This window comes from Megalobrama amblycephala, linkage group LG20 (assembly GCF_018812025.1).
Source record: "Megalobrama amblycephala isolate DHTTF-2021 linkage group LG20, ASM1881202v1, whole genome shotgun sequence".
NCBI lineage: Eukaryota > Metazoa > Chordata > Actinopteri > Cypriniformes > Xenocyprididae > Megalobrama > Megalobrama amblycephala.
In genome coordinates, this window is record NC_063063.1 from 1,753,176 (window position 1) to 1,767,237 (window position 14,062).

At 34.1% G+C, this 14,062-nt stretch overlaps 1 protein-coding gene across 3 annotated transcripts in view; it reads right to left on the bottom strand.

Annotated features, from left to right (window-relative positions):
- Positions 1-4,534: 4,534 nt before the first annotated feature.
- The window catches only part of si:dkey-191m6.4 (rho GTPase-activating protein 22), a 32,748-nt gene continuing 23,220 nt past the window's right edge, over positions 4,535-14,062 (bottom strand). For all 3 annotated transcript variants that reach the window (XM_048171165.1, XM_048171166.1, XM_048171168.1), the window contains 4 exons: positions 11,696-11,769; positions 11,491-11,612; positions 8,227-9,094; positions 4,535-5,829 (listed from right to left, as the gene is read on the bottom strand). In XM_048171165.1, coding sequence (XP_048027122.1) covers positions 5,607-5,829; positions 8,227-9,094; positions 11,491-11,612; positions 11,696-11,769 — 1,287 coding nt within the window. In that variant the 3' untranslated portion in view covers positions 4,535-5,606. The remainder of the gene's footprint in view (positions 5,830-8,226; positions 9,095-11,490; positions 11,613-11,695; positions 11,770-14,062) is intronic.

Genomic DNA, 14,062 nt, shown 5'->3' on the forward strand with positions numbered 1-14,062 from the left:
TTCAGACTCTTTGCATCACAGAAATACATTATATTTTAAAGTATAATATAAAACCATTATTTTATATTGTAATAAAATTTTTCTGTATGTTTCATATACCATGATGAGCTTGAGACATCACAGAAGTTTTTTTTCACAGCCTACCTGACTGAAATGCCTCATTAATATGCAAGTCTTTTCAGGTCATTACTATTCAATTCTTTTGTCTTCACAGGTGAGAATGAGCCATTATTCATGGAGATTCACGCCTCCTCGCATACCGTGTTTCTTGGCAAAAAGTGTCTTACAAAAACTAAATCAGTATATTGTTATAAATGAAAGAGTGGTTAGCATAATTTTTACATAATTTTGAAGCAAAAACTCTAGTCTACAACCTTCAATACCCAAAAGTCTTGTGAACACAGATTTAATATACTTTTATTGGCCTTATATCAGTGACTTAAGTTTTTTGTTTTTTCAGTAACCACGCATAAATGTTATTCCTTCAAAAACACAAACATGTACACACATGTTCCTCACATATTATGGTAGTCTAGTTTGTGCTGAATACAGTGTAATGGCACTTGTGTCATTAATATGTTTATGAACAACTGAAAAAAGCACAAATGTCAGGGCATGTCAAAACTTCTCCAGGCCCCAAATCAGCCTCAGACTCCAGAGGGTTAATTTTTCTTTGCTGTTTTTATTTCATATTTCGCTTTTATTTCATCTCTCAAAAATGTTATAATTCAGATCAAAGTAGGCTTTGATGAACTACCTCACTCTAAATTTCTACAGAATTTTTTTTTTTTTTTTTGCGACGTAGTTGCCCGTAAAATGTTAATACAGATTTCATTATTTATTTATTTCTAAAGTGAACTATTGTCAATAGTAGGCAACGTATAGTTTTGTACATTATGTATACTTCACCTAGAAGTAAAAGAACTGATATGTAAATTTGATCTTTTTGTTTAATTTTCTTTGTACTCATTTTTTACAGTTCATGTGCAATACCCACTGCTGTCATGCTAGTTGTAATCGGTAGATCTAGACTTATTAGTTTTATGTACCCAGAGGTAGAGATATATTTGGTACTGTCCAATAAACACGTTTTTTTTTTGTTGGTCTTTTTAAATCAGATTTTTTTTTTTTTTTTGGCTTTTATTGTCAATGTTACATAACCTGTCTTACCAAAAATGAAATTCTGTGGCTGATGTTATCAAGTTTCCATGTTTAGCCACAGGACTTTGATCAACCTGGTAAGTCCAATTCAAAAGTGTCTGTAAAATATCTTGAATTACCAATATGTTAAGATTTGGTGCTGGTATGTAATATTTGCTAGCAATGCCAGCCCAACAGTTATTAAATTGCTAACTCTGTGTGCACCGAACAGCATACAGACAATGAGAAGTGCACTACTGCAAAGAATGCACTGGGATCTTATTATACCAATTGTACATGTACTGCAAATAAACACCAGTTTGAATCAAATCTGTCTCAAGAAGCTTATGTTTACATCTTAGACATAATATTGTCAGTTATTTTGTTTATTCCTCCGCCTATAGTGGCGTTACTGAATAAAACGGTTAAGTGAATGTTTCAATAACTCTCTTACAAAGAACTTGAATGAGTTTGGAATAACATACTACTCTTAAAAGGCTCATTCATACCAGTAACGATAACTATATTAGCGTCCACTAAAGTACAATAATGTTTTGTAGATTATAAGCATGCACTGTTTTGTCATCTGACGCTTTATATGCTCAGGCTCTTTAAAGTCGGATGGATTCTGATTCATCTGAAAAATCACTCTAAAAGTGATTCTCTGTTTTGTTGTCATTATAGCTTATTCAAAACGATTTTTTCCAGCTGATGAATGATAAAAAACATTTACAACCAATCAGAATCCATCCTACTCAAGCATTTAAAGAGATAGTTCAGCCAAAAATGAAAATTATCCCATGATTTACTCACCCTCAAGCCATCCTAGATGTATATGACTGTATTCTTTCAGACGAACACAATCAGAGATATATTTAAAAATATCTTTATTCCTCCAAGGTTTATAACGGTTGTGAATGGTAGGCCAAATTCTGAAGACCATCCATAAAAAAATTAATCCATACGACTCCAGAGGGTTAATAAAGGCCTTTTGAAGCAAAGGGATGTGTTTTTGTAAGAAAAATATCCATATTTAAAACTTTGTAAATTCAAATAATTCCAGCGGACGACCGCACGCAGAATGCGCAAGTCGACTTCGTCAAAATGAGTAACTCGTGACACGATATATCGAACATTTCTCTTTAAAATTTCTCGGTAACACTTCATAATAACTGCACGCTATGAAGCATTAGTTAAGCATTAGTAAATAGTTAATTCATCACTTATAAAGCATTAATAGACATTTATAAATACAGCTATAAATGCTTTATTCTTGATTTATAAGCATATCTATAATGAGTTTAATAATTGTATTTTCATTTATTTACAAATCAGTTATTTCGGAGTTGTCAGTGGTTCATAAGATCATTTACGAAGTGTAAGTAAATGATTCATAAACTATTTAAACATTCATTTATACATCTTATTATTTAGACATAGTAATAGTTACTTAGTGTGTTAATAAATGCTTAACATATTCCTACTGCATTTCATGATTAATTCAGGTAATTATAAATCATTTAGAAGTGTTTAGTTAACTATGTTTGTGATCTCATCATCTAAAGTGAGGACTGTTTATGCTTTGTAAAGCTTTTATAAATGAGATTTAAATGTGCCCTAGAACTTTTTTTTAAAAAGATGTAATATAAGTCTAAGGTGTCCCCTGAATGTGTCTGTGAAGTTTCAGCTCAAAATACCCCATATATTTTTTTTAATTCATTTTTTTAACTGCCTATTTTGGGGCATCATTAACTATGCACTGATTCAGGGCTACTGGCCCTTTAATTCTCGTGCTCCACGCCCACGGAGCTCACGCTTGCCTTGAACAGTGCATAACAAAGTTTACACAGCTAATATAACCCTCAAATGGATCTTTACAAAGTGTTCGTCATGCATGCGTCGGATTATGTGAGTATTGTATACTGTTATATTGTTTACATTTGATTCTGAATGAATTTGAGGCTGTGCTCCGTGGCTAACGGCTAATGCTACACTGTTGGAGAGATTTATGAAGAATGAAGTTGTGTTTATGAATTATACAGACTGCAAGTGTTTAATGAAAATAGCAACGGCTCTTGTCTCTGTGAATACAGTAAGAAACGATGGTAACTTTAACCACATTTAACAGTACATTAGCAACATGCTAACGAAACATTTAGAAAGACAATTTACAAATATCACTAAAAATATCATGTAATCATGGATCATGTCAGTTATTATTGCTCCATCTGCCATTTTTCGCTATTGTTCTTGCTTGCTTACCTAGTCTGATGATTCAGCTGTGCACAGATCCAGACGTTAATACTGGCTGCCCTTGTGTAATGCCTTGAACATGGGCTGGTATATGCAAATATTGGGGGCGTACATATTAATGATCCCGACTGTTACGTAACAGTCAGTGTTATGTTGAGATTCGCCTGTTCTTCAGAGGTCTTTTAAACAAATGAGATTTATATAAGAAGGAGGAAACAATGGAGTTTGAGACTCACTGTATGTCATTTCCATGTACTGAACTCTTGTTATTTAACTATGCCAAGATAAATTCAATTTTTCATTTGAGGGCACCTTTAAAGGTTCAGTGATCTTCTGCACTGCTGTTCTCTAATGTTTTAAAGTTAGTACTGAGGTCATTTTCACACTAGGAATATGTGTTAATAAAGCATTTATTAACACACTAAGTAACTAATATTATATGTCTAAATAATAAGATGCATAAATGTACATTTAAATATTTTATTAATCATTTACTTACACTTCCTAAATGATCTTATGAACCACTGACAACTCCTAAATAACTGGTTTGTGACTAATGTAATACATTTTTAATGATCAATTTATCATTTCTAAATTAAGTATGAAAATACAATTATTAAACTCATTATAGATATGCTTATAAATCAAGAATAAAGCATTTATAGCTGTATTTATAAATGGCTTACTAATGTTTTATAAATGATGAATTGACTATTTACTAATGCTTAACTAATGCTTCATAGCGTGAGTTATTATAAAGTGTTACCGACTGTTTTAAATATGTCTTTAGTAGCTTTCTGGGCATTGAAAGTGTTAATTGTCTTGCTGGCAATGCAGGTCTCTCTGAGCCATCGGATTTCATCAAAAATATCTTAATTTGTGTTCTGAAGATGAATGAAGGTCTTACGGGTGTGGAATGTAATAAATGACAAAATTTTCATTTTGGGGTGAACTAACCCTTTAAACCTATTTCAAGGGTTCCGCCAGTAGTGAGCGCTCATGCAATGTAAGCAATGACGTACATCGAGTGAACGAGATGGAGGGAGGTAAGCAAGGGAAGGGCATGAAAAATTGGACTTAAACGCATCCTTATTGCCGTATTAGCCACGCTAGATAACAAAAAGCCACACAAAGTAGATGATCAGGTCGCTTTTGTTCAGTTTACCATTTAATTTAGTTCTTTGTGAATAATTACATACCACCACAGTGACACATGGTAACATTTCAGCACAGCACAGAAGACTAATCGTCATGTATGACCGCAGGATAATAATCTAATCATAATGATGTATAACATCTTCACATACTCTAAATATGCATTAAAGACTTTTGTAAAAGCTGTCGTTCTAGTAATAATATCCAAATGGATTGATAACTGTAACATGTTGAGCAGCAAAAAGCACTTTGCTTGAGGGCACAGTGGTGATGTCCAGTTTCTGGGTCTCTTCTTCTTGAGATTGAACCTGAAACATTCATATTAGCAGCCTGGAAAGTTAACCATTAGGCTACGGCCATCATGCTGATATATAATATGACCTACTATGCAGTCAGAAAACAGTTCAGAGGATGAGCTGAGTCTACAAAATCTATGACAGTATTTGACCACTCATTTTAAGAAACATCCACAGAGCATTTCTAGACTTTCTATGCACTTAAACAGTGTAAAATAAATTAAAAATTTGCTCAATTGACAAAAAGTCACATTTCTAGATTCTTTTAAATGAAAGCGGCACTTTGACAGTCTCAAAATGCCACCGACTATGCGAGAAAAAGTATTCGATGCCAAGATCTGGAGCTATTTTAGTCAAGTACGCTTGCGTTACATTTTGCAAAAGTCAAAGGCACTGTCCCGCTGTCATTATAAGTGACGTGTTTTTCTGGGGCAGTGGTTCGCTTAATGTGCCAAAGCCAACAGATCTGCTCTAATTGTCCTTATTAGCATTCAGACTGGAACATGCAAACGATGCTTGAACTGATTTCAGGACCGGATTGATTCGGATGTTCATTACGTTTCTTTTTCAGCTGAAACCTTCAAAAAGAAGTCGCTTTAAAACGACACTGCTGGAATGGCGAAACACAAACTGATAGAATCAGAGCTGTATTTTAGGACTGATTTGATGAATTGTCCATATAATTTATGGAGCTGCCTGAGTGCTCTGAGACAACATCATCTTGCGTGGTCCTTGTGACTTTGGCTGTTTATTTTTTTTGCATTAAATGTCACTGGTACGACTCCCGAGAGCCAGATCCCCCAGCGTGGAGAAGAAGTCTTCCATTTCTTTCTCAAGGAGGCGATTGCGGTTTTCTGCGTCCTCACGGGCACGTTCAGAGTTTCTAAGTTTGATCTCAAGCATTCGTTTTCTTTTTCTCTCCTGTTCCATCTCTTGCTCAAGTCTCTCCATCTGCGCGCACAGGGCTGCACTGGACTCTTCCAGCCTGCAGAGGGCAGAACACAGGTGTGTAAGTGGACAATACAAACATCACCAAGAACAGTTACTTATGGTAAAAGTGTATTTTTTCATAGTTCATACACTGGGTTTAAAAACTACCCAAGTTGGGTTGAAAATGGACAAGCCCAGTGATTCGGTTGTTTTAACCCAGTGGTTGGGTTAAATGTTTGCTCAACCTGCTGGGTAATTTTATTTAACTCAACTATTGTTTAAAAATGACTGTATTTCTTGCTTAAAATGAACCCAAAATATGTTGGAAATGAACATTTATTAATAAGTTTCATGAATAATAATCAAGCAATAAACATTTATTAAATTGCTTAATAATAAATGTTCACCTTTTGATTATTATTGTTTCCTCTAGTAATTATGTGTCTGATTTTTAATTTCCAACATATACTGGGTTCATTTTAAGCCAGATATATAGTCATTTTTAATCAATAATTGAGTTAAATAAAACTACCCAGCACGGGCAAACATTTAACCCAACCGCTGGGTTTGTCCATTTTCAACCCAGCTTGGGTTGTTTTTAACCCAGTATTTTTTAGTGTAGACTGGCCAAATTATTATTATTTTACTGTATTGACAGACAAAAAACAACAGCTAAATTTTCAAGGTTCATACATCTAACAACACCATGGATTTAAAATATCCAAATAAAATGTTTAATAATATGCTTATATATATATATATATATATATATATATATATATGTCCAAAAGTTTGGAACCACTAAGATTTTTAATGTTTTTAAAAGAAGTTTCGTCTGCTCACCAAGGCTACATTTATTTAATTAAAAATACAGTAAAAAACAGTAATATTGTGAAATATTATTACAATTTAAAATAACTGTTTTCTATTTGAATATATTTGACAAAGTAATTTATTCCTGTGATGCAAAGCTGAATTTTCAGCATCATTACTCCAGTCTTCAGTGTCACATGATCCTTCAGAAATCATTCTAATATGCTGATTTGCTGCTCAATAAACATTTATGATTATTTTCAATGTTGAAAACAGTTGTGTACTTTTTTTTTCAGGACTCCTTGATGAATAGAAAGTTCAAAAGAACAGCATTTATCTGAAATACAAAGCTTCTGTAACATTATACACTACCGTTCAAAGGTTTGGGGTCAGTAAGAATTTTTATTTTTATTTTTTTTTAAAGAAATTAAAGAAATGAATACTTTTATTCAGCAAGGATGCATTAAATCAATCAAAAGTGGCAGTAAAGACATTTATAATGTTACAAAAGATTAGATTTCAGATAAACACTGTTCTTTTGAACTTTCTATTCATCAAATAATCCTGAAAAAAAATATTGTACACAAATATTTTGTACAATTGTACACATTAAATGTTTCTTGAGCAGCAGATCATCATATTAGAATGATTTCTGAAGGATCATGTGACACTGAAGACTGGAGTAACGATGCTGAAAATTCAGCTTTGCATCACAGGAATAAATTATTTTGTGAAATATATTCAAATAGAAAAGTTATTTTAAATTGTAATAATATTTCACAATATTACTGTTTTTACTGTATTTTTAATTAAATAAATGTAGCCTTGGTGAGCAGACGAAACTTCTTTTAAAAACATTATATATATATATATATACACACACACATACACATATATTTGAAAATCTCTGACTGATGCTTCTCAGAACTGTTTATTTTTTAGTAATAATTATGCAAAAAATCGCAATTATTATTATTAATAATTCATTAAAATTTAAAGGTAAAGGTGAATTCAAAGGCAAAACCAAAAAATGTATTCACCAAAAATAAGTTTAAAAAGTACCGATTCTAGCAATAAATTATTTTTTAGAGAAACAATATTTAGACAGAATTCATTTCTAAACAATGTTATTATTATTACCAGAGGATGTCTGATTTTTTTCAGAGGACCCACAAATTTTATATATATAAAAATAAAAAATATTCTTGTTTTGTGGAAAAAAATATTATCCCTTGAACCCTTGCAAGAAGATCATATTATTTTGTGCACTCAAACACAAAACTTTCACTGTTGTTAGTTTCACTCAAACAATCCTTGTTCACATTACTTAACTCGTGCATCTACATGAACTTAATTTAACTGATTTGTTTCTACTAAAAATGAGTATTGTCAGCTTTACTTAATTGTAAACGGAACAAATTAAGAAAACAATATTGTGCACATAGCCTCTTACACCTTGCTTGACTTTGTTGACATTAAAATATTATGCTAAACATACAAATTATTTTCATTTGCTTTCCATATGTTTGAGAAACACAACTTCTCTGTTCCCTAGTCCCATCTGAATAGAGTTTGAAAATGGGTGTATTTTTAAGCAATTCAACTCGTCCTCATGACATTTAAAACACAGCAGCCTTACTTTTTAATTCTTGATTCATAAGTCTGTTTCTGCTTCCTCAGCTCTTCTTTCAGCTCTGCCACGACGCTGGTCAGAGACGAGGATCCTTCATCTGCATCTTCATCCACAACTCTAATGACCGGCGCCACGTTCCCATTGTCACCGCAAAACACGGCGCTCGCGCGGTTCTCCGCGGCGCTGACGACGTCCTCGTGTTCGCTGGGCTTCGCTTCCTCCTCGGCCCGTTCCTCCTCCGGCTGCGGCCCGTCTTCGGTCCCTAACGGGTCACCTCCGGAGTCTGGCACCGATATGTCACATGACGAGGTGGACCAAGGCGTGCTGTCTATACTCAGCACGCTGCCCAGACTCGAAGAAGATGTGACGTTGTCGTAGGTAGACAGTCTCTGAGAGGAGCCCGAATCTCTGGAGCGCTCTCCGGAGGAGGTGCGGCGGTGTCCCCGCAGCGAGGACAGCCCGTTCATGAGCCAGTTCCCGCTGGAGGCCGTGGTCACGTCCACCGCGGAGCCGCTGACTTTGGCGGACTGTGGCCGGGGAGAGGAGCCTTTGAAGGTGTACTTCCACCCTGGAAGTGTTTTAACCTGCTTACTAGGGCTGACGGCCGTCTCTCCCTTTCCCTGAGGCACCGGTTTGGAGGTGCAAACGGCATCCGCAGATGAGGCACTGCTACTGGTAGGGTCATTCTTGGCTGTGGGTGGGCAGGTATGGAGATCCTCCTCAGAGATCCAGTCAACCAGGTTGGACTGCTGATGTTGCTGGCTTTGGTCCTTTACCTCCATCTGGTTCTGTGACGTTTCAGAGTCTTTTTCGATGTACAGGCGATCATGCTTGCTAATCAGTACCGTCATGAGATGCTGAACAAGAGAGGTGCCTGTAAAACACATATGCAAAGTTACAGTATTTCATTAACTGATGCAATGTTAATATACCAACCTATTAAAGAACTAATATCTGTTTTGCACCATTCTGACATCCACCAAAAACAAACGGTGATGAGAAAGACACAAAGTTCATCACAAGCAGCTTTTCCACAAGATGAGAAACTATAATATATAAAAGTTGCATTCACATAAACACTCAACACCATCGTGGTAACACACATGACACTAAAGTAATGCAATAAATATTCATTTAACAACATTAGATGTAACATAAACCCCTAATGTACAAAAAAAGCTTAAGAAGAAAGTTATTTCAACGAAAACACATCAAATGTCAGTTTACGGTTTTTCACTGTAAATTATACAATGACTTGTTCTTTTTCATTTTTAGTCTGTTAAAATCACAATTTTCACTCAGAAATTGCTAGTACATTTCACAAATAATTACAAAGAAATTGAATTATATTTGAAAATTTGAAGTATAAGACTGATATTGTCTTGTAAAACGTACTTCGGTAATCTTTGTTACTATTCACAGTAACTATTTTAGTGCTGTCAAACAATTAATTGCATCCAAAATAAAAGTTCGTGTTTACATAATATATGTGTGTGTGTACTATGTATATTTATTATAAATACACACACATACATGTATGTATTTAAGCAATATTTATATGTATATGTGTATATTTATATTATATATAAATATATATTCTTGTTATATACATAAATGCATATATATATACAGTACAGTCCAAAAGTTTGGAACCACTAATTATTTTCAATGTTGAAAACAGTTGTGTACTTTTTTTTCAGGATTCCTTGATGAATAGAAAGTTCAAAAGAACAGCATTTATCTGAAATACAAAGCTTCTGTAGCATTATACACTACCGTTCAAAAGTTTGGGGTCAGTAAGAATTTTTATTTTTATTTTTTTGAAAAGAAATTAAAGAAATGAATACTTTTATTCAGCAAGGATGCATTAAATCAATCAAAAGTGGCAGTAAAGACATTTATAATGTTACAAAAGATTAGATTTCAGATAAACACTGTTCTTTTGAACTTTCTATTCATCAAATAATCCTGAAAAAAAATATTGTACACAAATATTTTGTACATCTGTGCACAATAAAAGTTTCTTGAGCAGCAGATCAGCATATTAGAATGATTTCTGAAGGATCATGTGACACTGAAGACTGGAGTAACGATGCTGAAAATTCAGCTTTGCATCACAGGAATAAATTACTTTGTCAAATATATTCAAATAGAAAACAGTTATTTTAAATTGTAATAATATTTCACAATATTACTGTTTTTTACTGTATTTTTAATTAAATAAATGTAGCCTTGGTGAGCAGACAAAACTTCTTTTAAAAACATTAAAAATCTTAGTGGTTCCAAACTTTTGGACTGTACTGTATATAGATGTATATGTATATATAAATTCATGTATTTATAAGAAATATTTGTATATGTGTATTTATATATAAATTATATTATAAATAAATATATAATATATTTTTGTTAAATATATACATGCATGTGCACTGTAAAAAATCAAACGTTGAGAAAACTTAAAAGTTTAAGGCAACAAACTTCAGCAGATTTTTGAGTTTTCTCAACTTTTTGTTGTATAAACTGAATACAAGTTGAGAAAACTCAAAAATCTGCTGAAGTTTGTTGCCTTAAACTATTGTTTTCTCAACTTTTGATTTTTTACAGTGTGTATATATATATATATTATATATATATATATGCATAATAAATATACACAGTACACACACATATATTATGTAAACAAACTTTTATTTTGTATGCGATTAATCGCGATTAATCATTTGACAGCACTATTTTATTTACATTATGGTTAGTTTGCTTAGTCTCTGCTTATTTCCATTGCATCATTTGTTCTTAATGCAGAACTTAAGCTCTCTGTATAGTTTCACATTATAACATTTACCATATTTTCAGAAAAATAAGTCGCACCTGACTATGGTTTGCAGAGTCGGAATTGCATTAAGAGAAACTAAATTGTGTTATTATATGCAGAAACCCTTATAAACATGTATTTATGCCTCACACCACAACAGATCCTTTGTGAATTGTGAATTAAAAAATATAAGTATAAAACATACATAAATTATAGTGGCATTCATTATAAACAACATACTACTAAATATTTTAAATCCAAACAGAAGCCTCCAAAAATCTAAAACAAATAAATAAAATTATTAAATATTATTTAGTTTATATGTGTGATATATGCTCAAATATTTAGTAGTGCATACTGTATTAACAATTGCATTTATGCCACCGTGCAACCGTCCCACAGGTGTCCAGGTTTGTTTTACAAACTAATTGCTTTGACATTCGTTAAGTGCTTACCTTCCATTATAGCTACTGGATCCTCCATTTTAGGACGAAGGATGTTTGGTCCAAACACGGTGGCCAAGTTCTGCACACCCATTTTGTTTTCAATTGAGTGAGACTGCACCTCATCCAGAAATCTACAAAGATGGAGTTCACTTTCAGCACTGAACCATGAAAACGACTGACAAGAATGTGTCTAAAATGATTGTGTTGGACCTACTTGCATATATATTTCAGAAGGTTGTAATTGGCAGCTGGAAGAGTCGTCACTAGCTTCCCTAATTCTTGTATTCCCTGTGGAAACATATGTTAATATATACAATATAACAATATTGACGTTTTTCCACATTTAATCGGAAACTCTGATTATGTGTATAATGTAATTAAATCTTGACTTCTGCTTCACGCATCTTCTGAATCTGTGCATCGCATCATGTCAGCTGTGAAATATGTGGGAGGAATATTGGCTAGCAAACCGCATACTGACTGTAACAGCTTTCTTATTTATGAGCACACAAACATACTTTTTCACAATATAACTGCAGAAATATTTTGCACCAATACCAGCAAACAGCTCAATACAAAACTCTATTCTATAAGCACCTACAGGTCAGAGCAGCCATATTCATTCATATTGTTCCAACATAACAGTTTTTTTCTGTATTTTAATTACCATCACTGCTGTTGTAATTGCATTGAATACTGTATAGAACAAAACAATAGTGGATTAATCATCAAACTTGAACATCTAATGTTAAAATGTAACCTTCTCCCTTTAAATACATTGGTCAGTTCAAGAAAAATGTAATGCACTTTCATATTATTCATTTGAAAGAATTAAAAGAGCAGTTTTGTGTGTAACCTTCACTCTAAAAAAATGCTGGGTTAAAAACAACCCAAGTTGAGTTGAAAAAGGACAAACCCAGCGGTTGGGTTAAATGTTTGCCTAATCTGCTGGGTAGTTTTATTTAACCCAACTATTGTTTAAAAAATGACTATATGTCTGGCTTAAAATGAACCCCAAATAGGTTGAAAATTAAAAATCAGACACATAATTACTAGAGGAAACAATAATAATCAAAAGGTGAATATTATTAATAAGCAATTTAATAAATGTGTATTGTTTAATTATTATTCATTAAACATATTAATACGTTCAGTTATTAAACATATTAATAAATGTTAATTTCCAACATATTTTGGGTTCATTTTAAGCAAACAATACAGTAATTTTTAAACAATAGTTGAGTTAAATAAAACTAACCAGCACGTTGAGCAAACATTTAACCCAGCCTCTGGGTTATTGCTGGGTTAAAATGATCAATTGCTGGGTTAAAATGATCCAACCTCTGGGTTAAAAGAACCCAATTGCTGGGTTAAAACAACCCAATTGCTGGGTTAAATCAATCCAACCTCTGGGTTAAAACAACCCAATTGCTGGGTTAAATCAATCCAACCTCTGGGTTAAAACAACCCAATTGCTGGGTTAAAACAATCCAACCTCTGGGTTAAAACAACCCAATTGCTGGGCTAAAACAATCCAACCTCTGGGTTAAGACAACCCAATCGCTGGGTTGAAATAGCCCAATTGCTGGGCTAAAACAACCCCAATTGCTGGGATAAAACATTCCAACCTCTGGGTTAAAACATCCCAATCGCTGGCCTAAAACAACCCAGTTGCTGGGCTAAAACAACCCAATTGCTGGGCTAAAACAATCCAACCTCTGGGTTAAAACATCCCAATCGCTGGGTTAAAAAAACCCAATTGCTGGGCTAAAACAACCCAATTGCTGGGCTAAAACAATCCAACCTCTGGGTTAAAACATCCCAATCGCTGGGCTAAAACAACCCAATTGCTGGGCTAAAACAATCCAACCTCTGGGTTAAAACATCCCAATCGCTGGGCTAAAACAACCCAGTTGCTGGGCTAAAACAACCCAAATGCTGGGCTAAAACAATCCAACCTCTGGGTTAAAACTACCCAATCGCTGAGTTGAAACAGCCCAATTGCTGGGCTAAAACAACCCAATTGCTGTGCTAAAATAATCCAACCTCTGGGTTAAAACAACCCAATCACTGGGTTGAAACAGCCCAATTGCTGGGCTAAAACAACCCAATTGCTGGGCTAAAACAATCCAACCTCTGGGTTAAAACAACCCAATTGCTGGGTTGAAACAGCCCAATTGCTGGGCTAAAACAACCCAATTGCTGGGCTAAAACAACCCAATTGCTGGGCTAAAACAATCCAACCTCTGGGTTAAAACAACCCAATCGCTGGGTTGAAATAGCCCAATTGCTGGGCTAAAACAATCCAACCTCTGGGTTAAAACAACCCAATCGCTGGGTTGAAATAGCCCAATTGCTGGGCTAAAACAATCCAACCTCTGGGTTAAAACATCCCAATCGCTGGGTTAAAACAACCCAATCGCTGGGTTGAAACAGCCCAATTGCTGGGCTAAAACAACCCAATTGCTGGGCTAAAACAATCCAACCTCTGGGTTAAAACATCCCAATCGCTGGGTTAAAACATCCCAAGTGCTGGGTTAAAACAATCCAACCTCTGGGTTAAAACAACCCAATCGCTGGG